This window comes from Caretta caretta, chromosome 14, assembly GCF_965140235.1.
Source record: "Caretta caretta isolate rCarCar2 chromosome 14, rCarCar1.hap1, whole genome shotgun sequence".
Classification (NCBI taxonomy): domain Eukaryota; kingdom Metazoa; phylum Chordata; order Testudines; family Cheloniidae; genus Caretta; species Caretta caretta.
This window is the reverse complement of record NC_134219.1, coordinates 9,591,028-9,611,937: the sequence shown is the minus strand read 5'-3', so window position 1 is coordinate 9,611,937 and position 20,910 is coordinate 9,591,028. Positions and strand designations below refer to the sequence as shown.

The following is a 20,910-nucleotide window of genomic DNA, read 5'->3' as shown; positions in this document are numbered from 1 at the left end:
ATGTATAGTGGCTATTTACCGCACCAGATAGCGTTGACTGTTGGGAGCGTTTGCTCTCAGAAGTTCTCAGTGACAAATACACTGATAGATGCCTTCACTTGCTTTGTGATGAGTTTTTCCTCTTCTTTAACTGTGGATTTGTACCCTCTCACAGAAACTCACCACTGAGACATGCAACACTAGTAGCAGCTGTGTGTTAGGACCACAGATGAATTCCAACATTCTTGAAAAGAACGTACGTAGTAAGATGGTTCAGGAACGTATTTATTTTCAGAATCTTGGACAACAAATTGAAAAATCTGGACAACCAACCAACTCCGGAAATTCTGCGCTTTGATATTGTCTGTCAGAAACATTTGCAAGTTCAATGCAATCTGCATTTTTCACAAGTGTCCAGTTTGCAGCAAAGTGTATTTGGAAACAAATTTTTCCACTAGCTCTCCCTCTAGCATCTTCATAGCTCTCCAGTGAATGCTCCCGCAGTTTACTGGTTTGCCTTGGGGATGGTTTAGCTCCTCTTTGATGTAATCTAGCCAGAGATCTTTTAAAGAAAAAAAAGAAAAAGAAAATCTAGTTACGTTCTGATCTGGCTGTGTTAACACACACATGACCAGGCCTAACATAGAGGCTCTCCACATTAAAATGTTACATATGTGAATATAGTGAAGTCCAACTGTTTGATTCTTTGTACAGAGGAAGCTTTGCCTAGGGGTTATAGTCCAGACATGGAGTCCAGAGAGCTGGGTTTTCTTCCCAGCTGTGACAGAGACATGCTTAACCTATATGCAGACCGTCTGTAAAATGGAGATACTATCCTCAAAGGGATGTTGTGTAAATGAACACGTTTACACACACTTGATTTGTACTTTTTACAAAAACTAGTGAGTTACAGATGGGTGCTTCGCCCTAGGCCAGCCAATGTCAACAAACCCCACAAGCCCTGACTCATACAAGTAATCCCGCTGACTTCAGTGGGACTACCCACATGAGTATTTGTTGGAATCAGGCCCCTAGACTAAAAGTTCTATGGGGCAAATTCATTGTGCCCTGTTAAAGGCACAGCATCAGCAAACTGCACTATGCAGTTTAGCAGACATATGGGAAGGAAGATCACCCCTTCTCCTAGCTTGATGGAAACAAAGACACTGAACAAAAAAGCCTCCATACCAGAATCTGCTACTCTGAAACATACCAGAATCTGTAGAACCAAACTCTCTCAGGGCACGTTCATAGTATTCTCTCAGATTAAGCATCTTGCAGGATTCCTAAGAAAGGAAAAGTTTAAAGACCACTGATGGTATACAGAAACAAACCAAGCTGCTGCATTATTAGATACTTGAACAAAAAAGTTATGCTAATTAAATTGTTACACACACACACACAGCTCAGAAGTTTGAAGACTAGTTACTATATGTGACTTGGTTTTATATTACATGTTGTGGATCCACTTTAGAAGACAAATATGGAGATGACTGCAAACTAATTACATTATACTCAGACAACTACCCCTTCCTATTCAACTCCAAAGCTGTAACACATCCTAAAAAATACAATACTAAGTCAATATGTAACACTTACTTGCTCCTTCTCTATTTCGATCATTTTCCTGAAGAACTTGAGTGAAAATGGGCGACTTTCATGCAGGCTAAAATGAAAGCATTAAGAACTTTAGACTACAGATCTTCTCCAAACATACGTTAGAAAGACCAGATTTCAGATTTTTATTTTTCACCTGGTAAAGACTTTCTTTGCTTTCTTATAACCGCCATCTCTGTAGGCCCAATCAAGGTACTTCTCTTTCATGGTTACTGAGACAGCTGGGGCTGTGACAAATAAGGATCTCTGCAAGTTAAACACACAGGATCTTTGCTACAGTTACTTTGTAACTACAGAGAACTATACCAAATAATTCCTTCCGATTCCTTGTCTCCATTTTCATATACACTGGCATCAAATATCTGTCTCCTGAGAAAGAGGCTGAATTTCAAGTATTGGAAAAAAAAGAGTATCCTAAACTGTAGCTGAAAAATGGCAGATGCAGAAAACCCAATATTTTTCAATTACAAACCTCTAAAATTAAATCAGAGCTAAAATTTCTTCCTTTCCAATATTCAAGTCAGTTTAAAGAGTTAATACTTTGCATTTCCATAGCACTTCTCATCTGGAGGCTCTCAAAATGCTTTACAAACAAATTAATACTCAAATGTCCCATAAGAAGCAAATATTTTACATTTACAAGTAGAGAAATTGAGGCAGAGAGGTGAAGTATTTTGTCCAAGGCTACTCAGGGGGGTCTCTGTTGGGATTAGAACCAAAATGTTTTTCCTCTAATTTTCTGGTACAGTATTCATACTCCTAAAGCAGGTTAGGTGTTGTGGCAAAGTACCTTGTTCTCCTCAGCAGACTCGGTCCTTTTTAGCCTTGGAGACACCGGCTTGGACAAGGCAAATCCTTACAGGTAGCACAGGGTCCGATGATTCCTTTCCCTGATCAGTCCCTTGTGCTTGCTTTCCTTCCCTTCTGGGAAGGGAGTGCAGCCTCCCTTCCTTGAAGGGTTCGGTGTCTTGCTGCCCTTAGCCTACTGGCAGCTTCCCTGCTTCTCTCACCCCACCCCACTTCCACCCTGGGGAGGGTTTAAAAAAAGGTCTCCAGCAGTTGGAGCCAGCTGAACTTAATTAGCTCCCTAGCAACCCCTTTTCCATCTGAACCTTATTTCCCCATGGTTCTCCTCAGTGGACAGGGAGAGGCCTTTTAATCCCCTGGGACTAATTACTACCCCTCCCTTTTTTGTAGCTGTTTGTCCTGAGTTTACCACAGTGTGCAAGAGAATATTTTACAGACTGACAGTTGAAAATAGGACAAAATTGTAGGCCACACAGATATTATAGGGGTAAATTTTTTTAAAATGACTTAGGAACCTAAGCCCCATTTTCAGAAGTGACTTAGGCTCCAGAGTCTAACTGATTTAGACTACGCAGCCTGCGACAGCAAGCCTCCCAGCCCAGGCTGGCAGACTGGCTTGTGTTACTGTGCTAAAACCAGATGTGTAGATGTTGTAACTCAGGCTGGAGCTGGGGCTCTGGAGCCCAGCCCTCTCCCTAAGCTCCAGAGCCACAATTTCAAAGCGCTGTCTACACAGCTATTTTTAGAGCACTAGCCCCACTGCCTTAAGCCTGTCGAGCCAAGCTGGAAAGCTCACCGTCATGGGCTGCATAAACATACCCTTAGAGCCGATGGCACTTAGTCCTCTTTAAACATTTTCCCCAAATGCGTCAGCAGCACTGCACTCAGACTGGTGATCAAAGCCTGAGACAAGGGCTGCCGGTAGAAAACGCTTGTTAAGCATGCCCCACGTACTGTCCCAGTATCTCATGGCCATTATTGACTTTCTAGTCCATTTCTCACAGTAAGAGGATTATATTTCCATCAGCCAAATACCTGGTAGAGGGCTTCTGTGTCTTCCTTGCTGCTTGCTCCTTCACCCCATTCCACCCATAGAGTCCATAACGGCAAACAGCCCTATAAAAGAAAAGGAAGCAGTGAAAACTCAGGGCCAAGCCTTAGCTTGATCTGCATAAAAATGCAACAGTCACCAGAGAGTTTAAAAACAATTTTACACACACATTTCCAGCCAACATCCACCCATGTTCTAACATAGATGCTGTATATCTGGATGCAAAATCACCCATCAAAAGGGGCTGTCATGAACAAAGGACTAGTTCCCATGCACAAACAGCAACTACAGATTACATATGCCTCCATAATCTTCCTCCTCTCCAGGTGGAAAATGTTGCCTGGCTTAACAGCTGGTAGACATCATGCTTGGAGTGGGTACTTTTGTATCTCCAGACAGAGAAGTCCAAAAGCAGCAGAAGGGGGAAATAGATACCCTTCCTGTCTCCTCCACCTCGTGGAGTTCAGCTGCAGGCACCTGGGATGGGGAGAATTCCTAGCCAGCTGATAAAAGCTCTAAACTCCAACCCCTTCCCACCCCCAGCACTTCGGGGGCAGCTGCCCGGCCATGAAAAGCAGGTATGCTGGGATGCAAGAACACATGGGTACCTCTCCAAGGCAGACACAGGGAATGCCAGTTGGCCACTAAAAGAACATGGAACCTAGCACCAGGATTCATAGTTCAAATCCTTGAATTTCAAGTTTAAAATTTTTTTAAAAGTCATGATTTTGTTTGTATTTCACTGACAGACCTGAACATAGTATGTATTTTGAATGGTGAGCCCATATATATTTATTTTAAAGACTGGTTTGCGGCTTTGCAATTTTAAGTAAATATAAAGCCACAGGTCAGAGAGTTCTTGTCATAGAATATTGCACAACAGATTAAAATGGTCACAGACCTTAGATTTCACCTGTCTCACAGCCTCCTCAAAACACTGGGCCACATCGCTGCTGTTCAATTTGATTAGCACGTGCAGTCTCGTGTGCCACATTTCCACCGACTGGCTAAAATGTTTGGTTGCAGCTGCAGCTACCTCTGTGGCCCTCTCAGAAAGACCAACTTCCAGTAACAGGTGAAGCTGAAACAGCAGTTGAAGTTAATCAACAAGACAGGTCCACATAGTTTATCAAGAAATTAGGCCCTGATCTGGCATTCCTGCACACCCAAAGCTCCTATTTACTTGAATGGCAATTTTGGGAGCGCAAAATAATTCAGAATCAGGGCTTCAGTCTAGTACCTGCATATATCCTTACCCAGGGTTTGTATAAAGTCTCTGGCAGCAAGGTGGACTCATGGGCTCTGCTGAACACACTCAGAGTCCTTTCCAACCTCTGAAAGAGAAAGAGAATAGGCTTTGCTGCTGTACATGCTGGAGTCTACCGAAATCAAGCTTACGTTTTCAAGCCCGGGGCTTTCTAAGGAGCCCAAATCCCACTGAAATTCAATGGAAGATGGATGCCTACCCCTTTAGCCTCCTTTGTAAATTCCAGCTTACAAGTGGCATTAGTTCCTCAGCCTTAAGGTTCCATCCTTCTTTTAGAGACAGATGCATACAGGTACCTTGCACACTGATTGTACAAGAAACATAGCAAAGCTCTCTTGCAGTTTTAAGGGCAGAGTCAAACCATAAATAGCTAATTTAAAGAATCAAATGCAAGGGAAATAGTTAAGGCAACAGCTTTCTTAATTCAGCCAGTCTGATTTAAGCACAGCTGTGGTGAAGATTCAGCAGTCCAGGCACTAAAGTCTGTTCATCCAGATAATGAAAAAACTATATTTACCCATCAAAATAATGCTTACTTTAAGTAAGTACGATTTTGCAGTGCTGGTACAGCATATTAAGAAGTTTGTCCTCCTACAGCGCCTTTCATTCCGAGGAGCTCACAGCACTTGACCAACTTTAACCTTTCTTTGCCCTCTGGGAAGCCAGGATGTATTATAACCCAGCAGACCGGTTAACTGAGCCACAGAAAGATCAAGCAATAGGCCAAGGTCACAGAACAATCCTGGAAATACAGGAGAGCCAAGGATTCCAGGTGCCCAGTTCTGGCCACTATGTTTCTGGGAATATTAAAGATCACCATCCCTTTTGTGAATGCTGCAGTGAGACTGGACAAGAACCAGATACGGCAACATGGTCTAGAGGCTGAGACAATGAGAGTCAGGAGACCGGGGTTCTATTTCCAATTCTTCTATTGACCCTCTGTGTGATCTAGGGCAAGTCTTTCTCTGCCTCGGTTTCTCCATCTGTAGAATGGGGATGATACTTAAAAGACTTTAGAAGGGAAAATTAAGATCCCTGGATTAAAACTGTTATAAATATAATGAAATTAAAAAAATTCTTTGCTGTTGGGTTATGTTCAACTCAATGTTATTTTTGTATAGCTTTTGTTTATAAAAGTATCATTAAAGAAACATATACAATGTGAGTTAGCAACATTTTCTTAAAAGTTCAGGTTTTATGATTAAGGAATTTTTCCTCCCCACTACAGAAACTCAAAGAAAGCCCCAAACTTCTGGTCATTTACTTGAATCAAAAATGTTTAATCAGTTTCAGGCTTTCCCACCCCATACAGAACAAGACTGATTCACATCTGGGTACATGCATGCCAATTTTCAGCTAGATGACCACATGGGAAGACTGATTTATACAGCCCTGAAGGAGGATGCCTAATAGGGAGAACAACCGATCCTTAATGACAGCTATCAGTCCAAATAACTAGCCAATTGTTCTCATATGAGCTGCATTATTTGTTTCAAATTGATGGAAATCTACCATAGTTTACAAGGATATCACGAAGACAGATTATGGAAGTCAGTGACAGCAGGAGATTTTGGTACTATGAATGTACGATGAATGCTTACCTTCCGTCTCAATTCCTCACTATTGGTTTTCCTGTTAAGTCTCTCTAGGCAAAAAGTGACATAGCATTTCCACATGGCCTCTGCAAAGTCAAAGGGACAGTTAACCACTGAACAAAACCATAGCAGAGAGCACAGACACCTGTCTTGTTGAATGAGATGTCCAGCACTACTACAATTATAAATACTATCAATGATGCATCCATAATTGTGCCAAATGAATATTTAAAATAACTTGTCTGCAATATAAACTACAGATGTTAATGCTTAGCAAATACCCTTCAATCCAATTGTAATTTTACTCTGAAGAGCATTCAGGACTCAAGTCAGTAAAGCATTTAATCACATGGTTAAGTCCATCCCCATTCACAACAGCACTTTAGCACATCCTTAACTTTGAGTGCATCCTCCAGTTCTATTGTAATCCATGGAAGTGAAGCACGTACTTAAGTGTTTTGCTGAACTGGGGCCAAAATGAGGATGAAATGTGGTTCCTGGCATGAAGGCCAAGGGCAGGACAAATGCACGGGTTGGAGATTATCCTCCAGGACCTAAAGGCACAGTAGCAATAGGTCATGGCTCCTAGTACCCAGGGAATTATAGACCAGTCAGCCTAAATTCGATACCTGGAAAGATACTAGAACAAATTATTAAACAATCAGTCTGTAAGCACCTACAGGAAAATAAGCTTATAAGGAATAGCCAGTGTGGATTTGTCAAGAACAAAAATCATGCCAAACCAACCCAGTTTCCTTCTTTGACAGAGTCACTAACTTAGTGAGTGGAGTGGGAAGCAGGAGACATGATATATCTTGATTTTAGTATGGTTTTTGACAATCCCACGTGACATTCTCATAAGCAAATTAGGGAAATGTGGTCTAGATGAAATTACTAGAAGGTGGGTGCACAACTGATTGAAAGACTGTACTCAAAGAGTAGTTATCAATGGTTCGCTGTCAAACTGGGACCGCATATCTACTGGGGTCAGTGCTGGCTCTGATACTAGTCAACATTTTCATTAATGACTTGGATAATGGAAAGAAGAGTAGGGTTATAACATCCGTGGATGACACCAAACTGGGATGGGTTGCTAGCACTTTGGAGGATGGGATTAGAATTCAAAATGACCTTGACAAATTGGGGAATTGGTCTGAAATCAACAAGATGAAATTCACTAAAGACAAGTGCACATACTACACTTAGGAAGTAAAAATCAAATACACAACTACAAAGTGGGGAATAACTGGCTAGGTGGCAGTAATGCTGAAAAGGATCTGAGGGTTACAGTGGATCACAAATTAAATGAGCCAACAACATGATGTAGTTCTGCAGTATATTAACATGAGTGCATATGTAAGACGTGGGAGGTAACTGTCCCAATCTCATCAACACTGGTGAGGCCTCAGCTGGAGTTCTGTGTCCAGTACTAGGCATCACACTTCAGGAAAGTTGTGGACAAAGAGAGTCCATAGGAGAACTACAAAAATGATAAAAGGTTTAGAAACCTGATCTATGAGGAACAGTTAAAAAAACTAGGCACGTTTAGTCTTGAGAAAAGATGACTGAAGAGGGACTCTAAGTCTTCAAATATGTTAAGGGCTGTTATAAAGAGGACTGTGATCAATTGTTCTCCATGTCCACTGAAGGCAGGACAAGAAGTAATGGGCTTAATCTGCAGCAAAGAAGATTTAGGTTAGATATTAGGAAAACCTTTCTAACTATAAGGGTAGTTAAGCTCTGGAACAGCCTTCCAAGGGAGGTTGTGGAATACCCATCACTGCTGGATTGTAAGACACACACTTATCAAGGATGGTCTAGGTATACTTGGTCCTGCCTCAGCCCTCCAGAGTGCTGAACTAGAGGTCCTCTTGAGGTCCCTTCCATTCTTACAATTCTATGATTCTACTACAGCCCATGTCTTCCCACGGGCCGCCACGCAGAGATACCACTATACAGAGACAAGTGGCTGGTAAATCTATAGTCATTCCCTAAATGAGCTATATAAAAAGAAACTGTTTAAACATGTCTGGGCTACTGTTGTGTTTACAAATGCAATCATGTTCAGTGTAGGCAGGAGCCAAGTACAAAGATCCATTCCACTGACATTCTGTGTATGCTGCTTAGTTACAATATATTTGAATTCTATGGGTTTCATCAGACAGATGCTTAAAACTGATTATTCTCTACCAATGGTTTCCAAACAGGGGTCTGCAGAGATCAGGCTGGTTGCAAGCTTCGGACTCTCCCCATTCACTAAATCACATTCCAAAAAAAGCTAAAAAATAAATGCTTTTCCAGTATGCTATGCCAGGTAAGCAATTGGTGCCTTTGCTACAAGGATGTTGCAGGTTTGTGAGTGTGCAGGGACATGGCCTGTAGAATTGGATATGGAAGAGGTGGCTTCCCCAAGATACTCCCTTTCTATTAAGATATGGGCCCTGGCTATAAAATAGCTTAGAAAGCCTTGCTGCACATTTTTTGCAAGCGCTAGTATACAAAAATATTGAGAAAACCAATTTTAAAATAGAAGCAGAATTTCTAACCTGTGGGGAGCGCTGTCACCGCTTCCTCAAAGACTGCACAGCACCGCTCCTCCTTCTGGGCCACCTCAGATGCTTTCATCTGTTTAGATGAACATTCTGGGGATGGCAAGGACCCCTTCTCCAGCTCCCGACGGGCCATGTAGTCCCATGTAAGAGGATCATCAGCATGCTCGGCCTGCAAGCTAACCCACACAGTCTACAATGTCATGTGTGAACTGCCATCTTGCTTCAAGCTCATTCTAGAAGAGTGGAATTATGGAGTCGCCAATTGCAATTTACTCAAAGGGGATAATTCTAAGGAATTAAACTTCATTGATAAAATGTTTCACCCTTCCATAAGAGGCAGTTAACCAAAATTTTGGCCTGTTTCTTTGCAACAGTGCTTGAACTTGACTGTCAGCTTTAGAAGCAGCTCTTTTGGAAAAAGAAATGCATTGGAAAACTTAATATACACAATTCCAAGCAACTAAGTGAACTAGGAAGTTATAAATTTCCTGAAAATTGTTATCCCGAGTGTAAAAAGTCATTCTCTGAGGACAAGAGCTTTTTATCCACATTTTGTCAGCATGCTATCAAGTGAAGCCAATTTTGCATTATATATATATACAACATCCTCCTCCAGAAAGTTGGTTTGCCTGGGGCACCAAAGTTTGTTTGTTTGACACTAAAAATTGGTCTTTTTCTTAAAAAGAAGTCTTGTTAGATTTAACATCCAACTTCCCCAGTACAGTGTGTCTGACACCAAACTGTCAACTGGCCAGAAATTAGGACCTCACTGGCAATTTTTATTTTTTTTTAAATCAACTTACTTTTCAAGAATTTCTTTTTGCAAGTCTTGTGTAAAATCAAAGAGCTTTGCAATTGAAAGCAAGGACAGGTAGAACTCAGCACCTAAGATCAAGAGAGCAAAGAAACTCAAGGACAAGTAAGATACTACATTCCTCTGGTACACTGCATTTCTGTCATCTTTGCTGGTTTTCAAAGGTTTTACAGATGTTTCCAAGAAAGTAAATATAATACTGTAAAATCTATCCAGCTACTGAAAAGTAATCATTCTAATGCATATATTAGGACAGACCAGATGTTATTTATCTGTTTATTTTTCACTATCTGTTTCATGTTAGTCATTAGGGCAAGCAAGGCCATGACCCTGCAACCTATACCGTCACCGGGAGTCTTTTGGAAGAGAACGGCACTTCTTGCTTGAGCGAGGACTGCAGATTGAGTCACATCCTTTTTGATCCTGAAAATATTTCTATGTTTGGTTTTAACTGAGGTCACAGTTGAAAAAGCAGATTTACAATTCAGCATACGGGGAAGAGAGAAGGGGTTAATGAGACGTGCTTTATAATTTGTATTAACATCACTACTGTATCCAGAAGATATTTTTTGATTTTTACAAATGACTATGGGCCTGATCTTGTGTTTATGCAGATCTAGTGATTGTAAACTCAAACATAAGGGGCGTGGAAAGGCAATGGCTGCTATTTCAGGCAAAAGGCAGGTGAGCCAGAGAAGGTGCCAGCCTAAAAAAATGGCTATGAATTACCAAATAGTGCTACCCATTTAGTACCTCCATATTGCTCAGGTTTTGTGCAAGAAAGGGTGAATTGAGGACACATCACTGTACATACAATGAAGCCAAGACTAGCCACACTAGATACCAGAGACTCACTCCAACATGGTCATTTTTCCATTAAACAAGAGGGGAGGGGAAGCATTCAATTACCTTTGATTTTCTGAACGGCATTTCTGTAGATTATTCGAGCCATTTCCCCATTAAGAACCTCCTCAGAATAACTGAACTCGCCCTAAAATGAGAGATAACTAACTTTAGAGAATTTTGTTTCTTTTTGAATTTCCATTCTCTGCAAAGAAGATTTACAACTGGTGATGGACATTTTCCTCCACCACAACACATCTCTGTCTAGTTTATATAGACAGATTAGAATTAAATCAATCCCTACTACAAAAGAGAGGAAACCAGTTTAACTAGTCTTCATCAGAAACCGGTAGTTCCTTTTAAACAGGTGGGTATAGAAAACAAACAAAAATAAAAGGTCTTTACCAACAACTGTTGTGTTCCCTTAAGGAAAGTCAAATAAATATATAAACCATGTGATCTGACCATAAACCTGTAGCCAAAGGTCTGATATCCACAGGAATGTAAGTTATAATTGAACAAACAGACTGGTTCCTCCAAATGGCTATAGAGCTCAAACAGTACATTTAAAAGGTGCACTTCTAGCAGTGCAGTCAATTACAGCAGAACCTCGATTACCTGATCTAACTGGGACTTGGGCCAGATCAGATAATCAAAAATTGAGATAACCTGGAGAACGGGAAAGTGTAAAGCTGCAGCGCCATCTAGCAGCAACAGGAGTGATCACCCGCTTCTGGATCTGGGTGCGCTGGTTGTTCAGTTAATGGAGAGAGCCAAATAATGGAGGGTCAGAGAAACGGGGTTCTACTGTACTACATACTTCTAAAACCCTCTATCTTAAAGAGCATTTGCCTGTCCACAAAACAATCCATTTTAAATAACAGAACTTGCAAGTGTCCTACCAAGTCCATCTTGGCTTGTTCAAACTCTTTCTTTTCTTTTCTTTGCTTTTCAGCATGCATCAGTTCCATTCTGAAATACTGCAGGCAATAGGGAGGATAAAATGGGAGGAGAAGAGGGGGGTAAATATTTATGATGCACGTAAACAAACACGTGGACATTTACTAAAGGAAGCCTTGTGAAGATTTGCACGTAAGAACTTCCCACCAATGTCTAGGAGTCCTATTGTGAATGACTTAAGTTTTGAAAAATAGCAACGAAGCAGCTATTTTAAAAACACAGGATTAATGCACCACAATATGAAGTTTGCTGACCTATTTTAAGCAAATATAATATAGCTTTATTTGTGATAACACTGAATTAGCAAGTGATCAGTAAAATGCTTTGCAACAACAATTACATCTTAGTAATATTTCAGTTCATCGCAGCATCTGCTATTCCATCTTTGCTGAGATGTGAGGGGGACACTGCCCATTATATATGCAGATTATGAAGTGTGCACTTTTGCAAGCGATCACTGTATAGCCCTAGATCCAATTAACAGGCGTACATACATTGAAATCAGATGACAGACCACCAGCCTTTTTCCATTTTAGAAACAGCATCTGCTAGAATAGCAATCTCGTGACCCACAATCAGCACTGACTTTGCCGAAGGCTCCAGGAACACACCCTTTAAGCCCCTCTTTGGGATTTGTTTCGTACCAGTGTTTATGGTTGCTCGTGCCCGTGAAAGTTCACTTACTGCATGAATAACTAGATACAATGCAGTGCCAGCTATTATAATACAAACTAAGGAGAAGTTGGCATACTCTGCACTCAGGCAAGACTCCCATTGACTTGAATGGGAGTTTCGCCAGAGGAGGGAATGCAAGCCTCCTGTGATTAAGCAACCTTGCAGTAATGTAATTACAAAGCTGCTCTTCCTCTCTCTCTTCTCTGGAATTCACATTTACCAAGTAGAGACCTTCATTGACTTCTAAACTGGCTCCCTACAAAAGCCATTCCTCAAAACTCATTTTCTCAACCAGTATGCTTTGCCCATAGCTAATGATGTGAAAACCAGAACTAAGGGCCTGATTCTGTTCTCATTTAGACTGTTGTAAGTTAGAGGCAACTCAATTGAAGTCAACGGAGTTACAGCAATGTAAAACTCCTGGAGAACTAGGCTTTAAGCGAGTGCATGTGAGAGGACAGGGCAAAATAGGCTAAAGCAAATCTGATCGCAATGTGGGCTATTTATACTAAATTGGTTAAGATAAAACAACTCCCCCAGCAGACAGTTTGGATGCCAAGCTCTAACCCAGAGCAATTTTTTCCTGTAGAACTCCCAGTGTCTAGAAACAGGCATTTAAGTGTAAGTCAGAATTTCTCCTAACTATAGGTGTGAGGATTTTACTCTGATTTGTTTAAAGCCAGTCTTGCAAAACTGTCATGAAATATTACCAATTTAAGTCCAAAACCAATAATCTGCTCCCGCTTCCCAGGACAATGGGAAACTAATCTTTGCAAGACGGATCCAAGAAAACATAACTATACACAGAAGCAGAATCATAAACTCACTTCTTGATACAGTTTTGGAGACTCTGGATGAAAGCGCAATGCACGAAGGAACAAGTGCCTGGCACTTTCGGACGAGAGGCGTTCCTCCATTTCCCACTTGGCAGCCATAATCCACAATGCTACAATGGAACACACAAATGGATCTGTATCAGTCTCTGCTACAAGACTAATGGGAGAAGAGAGGCAATTCTGGAAGGTACCACCGAGAAAATACAATACATGACTTTAAACCCAAGGGGGGCGCAAGGGGGAGCTTAGTCCGTTCAAAGTGTTCCACTTGAGGGATATTTGTGTAGTTCCCTGCTCTCCTTTGGGGAAGGGCCTTCGAGGCCTGAGGACACCTACAGACACCATTTTTCCTGATCTGCTAGCACGATCCTTCCTTCAGAGCCCTCTCATTGCAGTGACATTCCCTTTAGAGGAGCAGCAAGGTGCAAAATGCAAGAGAGGGACTTTTAAGGAGTTGAACTGGGATCTCAAAGAGCAGTGGGTTGGATTGACACTAGTTTGTCACGGTAGCATATTATATTGTTCTTCTAAATGAACCAAACTGGCTGATTGAGGGGGGATTTGATAGCTGCTTTCAACTACTTGAAAGGGGGTTCCAAAGAGGATGGATCTAGGCTGTTCTCAGTGGTAGCAGATGACAGAACGAGGAGTAATGGTCTCAAGTTGCAGTGGGGGAGGTTTAGGTTGGATATTAAGAAAAGCTTTTTCTCTAGGAGGATGGTGAAACACTGGAATGCGTTACCTAGGGAGGTGGTGGAATCTCCTTCCTTAGAAGTTTTTACAGTCAGGCTTGACAAAGCCCTGGCTGGGATGATTTAGTTGGGGATTGGTCCTGCTTTGAGCAGGGGGTTGGACTAGATGACCTCCTGAGGTCCCTTCCAACCCTGATATTCTATGATTCTATGATTTGAATGCAAGATACTAAAAAGCATTTTACTGTACCTGGCTTGTTCGGATGAATGGCTAGCATGGCAGAAAACACCTTGCTAAGCTGAATTTTTTTATTCTGTAAAGACAAGAGAACTCCTTGAGTTTTACCTGTTGTGAACATTTTAGCACTGACCTGAACAAAGATGCATTACGGAGTATTGACAGCGACAGTACAGTTGTGATGAAAAAGGCATTTCCATTCCAACCCCACTATTTTTAGTAACTTCCCTCCCCAGCAAAAGACTGCCTTTTGGGAATGGCATTCCTCATATTTGTTCAGCATTAAAGATGTTACTTCTATAAAATTACAGAAAAGTAACATTTTGAATACTCACCCATTTCTTGCAAAAAGCCACATGTGACAACCACAGCTGAACGTCATCCTAGTGGAAAGGCAAGGAGATAGGAAGAAACAACACTGCAACAATACATCTTTAGAACTGCTTGCATTTTGAGAAAAGTATAGAGCATACATTTATTATGACTGAAGTAGAGCAGTCACTCTGCTGCTTGTGGTACTCCCTTCCTTCACACCTTCCACCCACGCATGCAAACCCCCGCATCCCTTCAAGGCTGCCTCAAGGATGCCATCCCTCAATCCCCAAATACAGTCTCCTCTTTCCCCATCATCTTCCTGCACCATACAGAACTCATCAGCACAGTTCCTTCATCAGGAAGAGGTATTACTGCCAGATGACTCAAGGAAATACCCTTCACCTGAAACTACTCCAAGTTTCCAGCCCTTGCCAGACAAATCCACATGGCAATATAAAGAACTACAGCCGCTAGAGAGAAGAAAGACCTAGTAGATCATACAGTCTATCTGTTCACAGGGCAGAACATTGTCCCTCCAAGAGGCTGTGTATCAGATACTGGAGCATTATCCCCAAACTACCACCATCTGTTTGAACAAACATCCATTTAACTTTTATTTTATATTCTCCTGCATTATCACAGATACTTGTTAGCAGTTATGCTTGTATTTATTCTCTTACATCACATTGCATCAAGAGGTTGTTTAATACTGCCAGGGCCTACATAAGGAAATATACTTACTTTCCATTTTTCTGTGGCACGCTTGAAGAGGCCATGTATTCTCTGCACAATAGAATACTCAATCTCATCCTTCTTAAATGAATATCCAATGCGCTGAGGGGTGGGAAAAAATAATCGTTAATTTTCCTGCCCTGTCAAGGTTTGATTTATGCTACTTTGTATCGTAAGGAGTTCATCAACTTACCGATCTTCTTTTCTTGATCAGTTCCAACAGATTAATTTCATACTAGGGGAAGTAGAGAAAGCAATTACAAAGTAATTGAAAGAAAAAAGTTTTCAAGTCAAACCCTTTATAGCTGTTAAATAGCTAATCAGGTGGACAATAAGAATTATAGCCATGACAGAGTAGTTATCAAGTTAGAGCCAAACATTTGTCAGTTATGCAGCTATGGAAGTTGCCAGCACCCCAGTTGGACTATTTATATCAGGTGTGACATTTCAGACACTCTCAAGTTCAATTAATAAGTTAAATGCTACCACAAAATAGGTCACACTTTATTATTAATAATAAATTGCATTTCTCTAGCACCTTTAGGAGGGTGTCTTAGCTAAGTCTCAACATTTCTGAATAGAGAAGAAAGCTGACGCACAACAAAAGTAGGTGTCTTGTCCAGGGTCACATAGCAAGTCTGTGCCAGAGTCAAGAACAGAAACCAGAACACCCGATTCCCAGTCCGGTGCTTTAACCACTAGCACATGCTTCCTCATGTAATGTTAACGTTATTAAAGGACCTGACGAACACAATAACCCTTAATAAAATGTACCTGAATGTAATTGATAAAGTCTTCCTTATGGAGAGCTCTCCTCTGTATTTTGTATTCTAGAGCTGAGGCCTTCTTAATGACTGCCCTGGAGAAATATAAGAATTCCATTTTTAGGCATTCTTTACTTATTTTTAATCCCAGAAAAACTGACATTGCTGCAGTGTTCAGCACCACAGCTATTTTCTACAGGGCAGGTTTTAAGTTCAGTTTTGTTCTTGTCATTCCTTTTCCACGTGGCAAGAGTCAAATGATGACCAAACAATGAAGTGTCAAATTGTTACATGTGTTTGTGACGGAGGTAGGGTCCCCATTCTGTTCATTCTTGAATTCGTTCTCCGCCCATTGTGACATCCTACAGTTACAGGCACTGAGCCTCTTTGGACCTTGGGTTCTTGGATTGTCTCCCATACTACTCACCGTTTCTACTAAGTTGCTACAGCAGCCTCAAGTAAAACACAAGGCAGATTTCCAGTCCACACACAGCTTCTTCTGACCCAGAGAAAATTAAAATTAAGCCAAAAACCTCCCTTTTCGAACATTAATCACCATTCTGGAAAATGACTGCCTACATCCCTTAGATTTTTTAGTTTAGTTGCTAAACTGGCGTTGACTACTCCTGCCTGACAAAAACCTGTGCTCTGCTCACCACCTCCAACAACATGCGCGTGGAGCTCTATTTCAGCCTCCATTTGCCTCTCCCACCCAGGTGGGTCCTCTCCCACCCTCCAATAACCTGGACTGGATTCTACCCAAGCCTCTGCCTGCTCCTCCTCACAGAGCCTGATAGTACTGGCTCAGGCTCAGCCCCTTCTCCAATAATATGAGCTGTAGTCCAGCTTCTGCCTCCCACAACCAATGTCCTACACCCGTCTCCCTAATAAACTGGGCTCTGAGCTCCAGTGCAGCCCCAGTCCCCCCTCGCCTCATAACGCAGGTCCTGATTCTGGCTCAGCCCTTCATCCCAATAATCTCCATCCATCCCTCCCTCTAATAGCCTGGTCTCTGACCCCAATAACCTTGGTTCCAGTTCAGTCTCTACATCTCCCCAACAATATGGCTGTTGTCTCAGACCCCCCAGTAGCCTCAGCTCCCACCCCATAATGCAGCTTCAAGCTCAACCTTCCTTTCCCCACAATACCTGGGCTCTGTCCCTCTAGAAGTAATCCCTTGGGCTCCAGTCCAGTCTCCGCCCTGACCCCCAGAGGCCCCATCCACTGGGCTCTAGTCTAGCCTGGGAGAAGTTCTCTAGCCTCTACGGGCAGGGGCTCAACTTGACGATTGAGCTAATCCCTTCTGGCCTTGGATTCTATGAATCTCCCTGTTCATCCCTTGCCTTCATGGGACGTGGAGAAAATAGGATTGCTTGTTATTTCTCTCAACATACTCGGAGCATTTGCAGGTTCAGATGACGACTGTAATCAAATCTCATGCTTCCCGTCTTCAGACCATGCCTGGAGGAGTCAGGAAGGATTCCCCGCCCCCAGTGCACAATTGGTCATATGTGATTGCAAGTGGGGGTGGAGAACAGTCAACCTTCCTCTGAAGCTTCAGGGGATGGCCACAGAGGAGATGGGACAATGGACCAATGCTGCGAGGTACTACAGAGAAACCTCTAGCTTATCTACCTGGCTGCTGTGTCTTGCTCACGTGCTCAGGGTCCAACTGATGCCCAGGTTTGAGGCTAGGAAGGACGCTCCCCCCCAGGTCAGATTGGCAGGGACCCTGGGGGGAGCGGGGACTTCCTCTGCAGCACGGGGCCTGCTGGGAACCTGGGCACCTCTTTCCTGAACAACTCCCTTTCCCTGCCATTGCAGGGGGCCTTGGCTAGTTTTGTATCTCGGGGGCTAGCCCGATTAGACTGACTGGGTTCAATACAGGGGTCCTGCAGCGTATTTCCTGGCCTGAGACACACACGCTACTCACGGATCTCTCTCTCTCTCGGCCTTACACTCTATGAAACCAGCCCTCCGCCCGCCCCCCTCCGGACCTCCCCGGGCCCCGATCCCCTGGCCCGGCCCCGATCCCCTGGCCCAGCCCCTCTCACTTTATCTCTTTGCGCGTGAAGAGCCCGACCCGCTCCAGCTGCTCCAGCTCCGGGAGCCGGCCCTCGATGCGCTGCTCGATCCTCTCCGCCATGGCGGGCGCTGCAGCGCGGGGCGAGCGGCGCTGCCGGGAGCGGGGCCGGAGCAACCAGGGCCCATGTGCGACTCGGCAGCCCCGGCGCGGCTTCCGGCCTGGCCCTCAGCCCGGGGAGCCGCCACCTTCCCCGCCTTGCGCCGGGCACGCGGCTCTGCCGCCCCCCTGCGGCTCCTGCCGCCACTGCGGCCGGCGCCGGCTCCCGAGCCACCGGCCGCTGCGGCAGCCCCCAGGAGCCGGGCTCCGCCCCAGCCCCCGCCCAGGTCCCGCCGCGCAGGGCGGGTTTGGCTGGATGGGTTTCCAGGGGACCTTTCTCAAGCTCGTTTCCTACAGGCCCTGATCCTGCGAGTGGAATCCCAGGGACCCGGGGCTGCCCCTGGCTGTGTGTTGCCAGCTCGTGTTGGGAGTTGTTTCTAGGGGGTGGGTTTTGTAAAGCTGCCCGCTCAGGGGCCCTGGGGCTGTAGGAGACGCTCAGCTTTCGCTTAAACAAAAAATACCTGTCTAGCCCTTTCAAGGGGAAATCTGGAAAATGTGACACACACACCCCCCGCAAGGCTAAATAAACCCCGCGAAGAGAAAATATAAAGAACCCCTAATTTTAAAAATCATGAGATTTTTGAAAGTAATTTTACGATTTTTCAAGGCCTGACTCATGCTTTTTGAACACTAGCGGATGGTAACACTGAGCTCCTTGCAGAATCAGGGCGGGTCACAATCAAAGTGTGACAAAGACCTAGAATGAGAGAGAGAAATAAACTATTCATGCAGGGAACTTAAAATACTGTGTGATTTCTTCCAACGGGTCTATAACCTCAGTTCCATGGTCAATTGTTTCTGATATAAAGAATTGGCAACCATAGGGGACATGAAATTTGTGTAGACGGTAGGGAACCGTGGTTCTAAAATGAGTGATGCCCTGGAAATCAGGAACCTTTGAGAAGATTAGGTTTGATTTTAAAAAATCATGAATGGGATTTTAAATATTTAGTACTCATATAGAGCTAGATTGTCACAGCTTTTACTCAGCTGTCTGGGGGGAGTAAAACACAGCCTTTAGTCATAATATCATAATGTCACTACATAAATCCATGGTACACCCATTCCTTCAATGCTCTATGCAGTTCTGGTTCCAGCATCTCAAAAAAAGATATATTAGAACTGGAAAAGGTACATAGAAGGACAACAAAAATGATCAGGATATGGAACAGATTCCGTATGAGGAGAGATTAAAAAGACTGGGACTGTTCAGTTTGGAAAAGAGATAACTGAGGGGGGATTTGACAGAGGTCTATAAAATCATGAATGGTTTGGAGAAAGTGAATAAGGAAGTGTTATTTACCTCTTCACATAACACAAGAACCAGGGGTCACCCAATGAAATTAACAGACAGCAGGTTTAAAACAAACAAAAGGATGTACTTCTTCCCACAATGCACAGTCAACCTGTGGAACTTGTTGCCAGGGGATGTTATGAAGGCCAAAATTATAACTGGCTTAAAAAAAGAATTAGATATGTTCATGGAGAATATGTCCATCAATGGCTATTAGCCGAGATGGTCAGGGAAGTGACCCTTTGCTTTGGGTGTCCCTAAGCCTCTGACTGCTGGACAGGGACAGTGTGGGAGTGTCACTCGATAATTGCCCTGTTTGGTTCATTCCCTATGAAGCATCTGGTACCAGCCACTGTCAGAAGACAGGATGCTGAGCTAGATGGACCATTGATCTGACCCCGTATGGGCATTCTTAGGTTCTTAATCCTATGCTGAGCCCTGCTCAGATCATAACTCCAGCTATGGAAAGGAGATACTCTATTTTCTAAACAAGTGGGCAGGCAAGATGCAGAGAGGTGAAACAAATCAGAGGATCCCTGGCTGTATTTCCCTTCTACCGCCATACTTGCCAGCCAACATAGCTGGCTGGGTAAACAAGGAGGCAAAAAAATGTTCCACAAAATGGGATAAACTTCTGCAGAGGAATTGTAACTCTCTGAGTCACAGTTCAGTCCCTGGTCTGTTCTTGTAGCAGTGTAGCTATCTGCTGCCCCTTACTTAGAGCAGATATTGGACAGTTACAGTTTAACCCATAGAATTTTTCATCCAAGGGTGAACGTGATTTGCAAAGCAGGGAGGATTTAGAGAGGGAGCATTCTTACCTGCCTTTTACAGAGCCAGAATCTGAGGTACACAGAGATGAGCTGATTTCCCCAAGGCACCCCAATGAGTCAGTGACAGTGGTGGAAATAGGGCCCATGTTTCTCTGACTAACCTCTGTTCTTAGTGAGACAAAACACAGCTAGATCCTTCAGCATAAAGAGTGAGGTGTTTTAAAAGAAAAAAAATACTCCCTTAAAATTAATGCAAAATAAAGAAATCATCCACCAATGAGTGAGAATTTAAACTGCAGTCTCCCAGCTTCGGTTTTAAATGTCTACAGCCTGGGTGATCAGAATTTTTGTGTGTGCCAGATACGCCAGAGGGCTTGCTGCTTTTGCTTCCTTGTGTGTGAACCAGCATCACTGATGTCAGCAGAAGGATCAAGCATACACAGTGTTAGGAGACAGATTCTGAGCTTCACATTACACCTTATGCCACCTTAGTGCCTCCCAAATTCCAGGTGCTCGGTCTATATCCCTGCCCTACTTCAAATCACCCCATCCTTGGCACACCCCTGATACCTGCATCCATGCTCTGCCAACCATATCTGGCCAAGGAACCGTCTGCCCTTTTTATTCCACTGGAGTGGCCTAAAGGGCTATAACTGGGGACTGATTTGGGCCCTGGGTTATTGGTGGGTATAGAAAAATAAAAGATGACAACTATTGTAAAAAGTACTGGATGTTTCTATTCTATATATGTTCTTTTACCTCGCTCCACAACATAGTCTCTGTGACCCTTCCAGTAATGTATTAATTATTGTTATTATTTATTTGTATTATGGTAACACCTATAAGCCCCAGTAATGGACCAAGATCCCATTGTGTTAGGTGCTGTACAAACACAGAGCAAAAAGTCCCTGCTCCAAAGAGTGT

The 20,910-nt window shown here is 43.2% G+C and overlaps 1 protein-coding gene across 1 annotated transcript; it reads right to left on the bottom strand.

Annotated features, from left to right (window-relative positions):
* Positions 1 to 246: 246 nt before the first annotated feature.
* UTP6 (UTP6 small subunit processome component) lies at positions 247 to 18,020 on the bottom strand. The gene is made up of 19 exons (XM_048818053.2): positions 17,792 to 18,020; positions 15,748 to 15,832; positions 15,167 to 15,208; positions 14,983 to 15,075; positions 14,262 to 14,309; positions 13,939 to 14,002; positions 12,988 to 13,106; positions 11,428 to 11,505; positions 10,592 to 10,673; positions 9,672 to 9,753; positions 8,863 to 9,044; positions 6,323 to 6,402; positions 4,711 to 4,788; positions 4,356 to 4,535; positions 3,439 to 3,519; positions 1,733 to 1,842; positions 1,579 to 1,645; positions 1,193 to 1,265; positions 247 to 541 (listed from the first exon to the last, which is right to left on the bottom strand). The coding sequence occupies exons 1-19, from the start codon at positions 17,881 to 17,883 to the stop codon at positions 384 to 386; spliced, it is 1,794 nt and encodes a 597-aa protein (XP_048674010.1). The 5' UTR covers positions 17,884 to 18,020; the 3' UTR covers positions 247 to 383.
* Between the last annotated feature and the right edge of the window lie 2,890 nt (positions 18,021 to 20,910).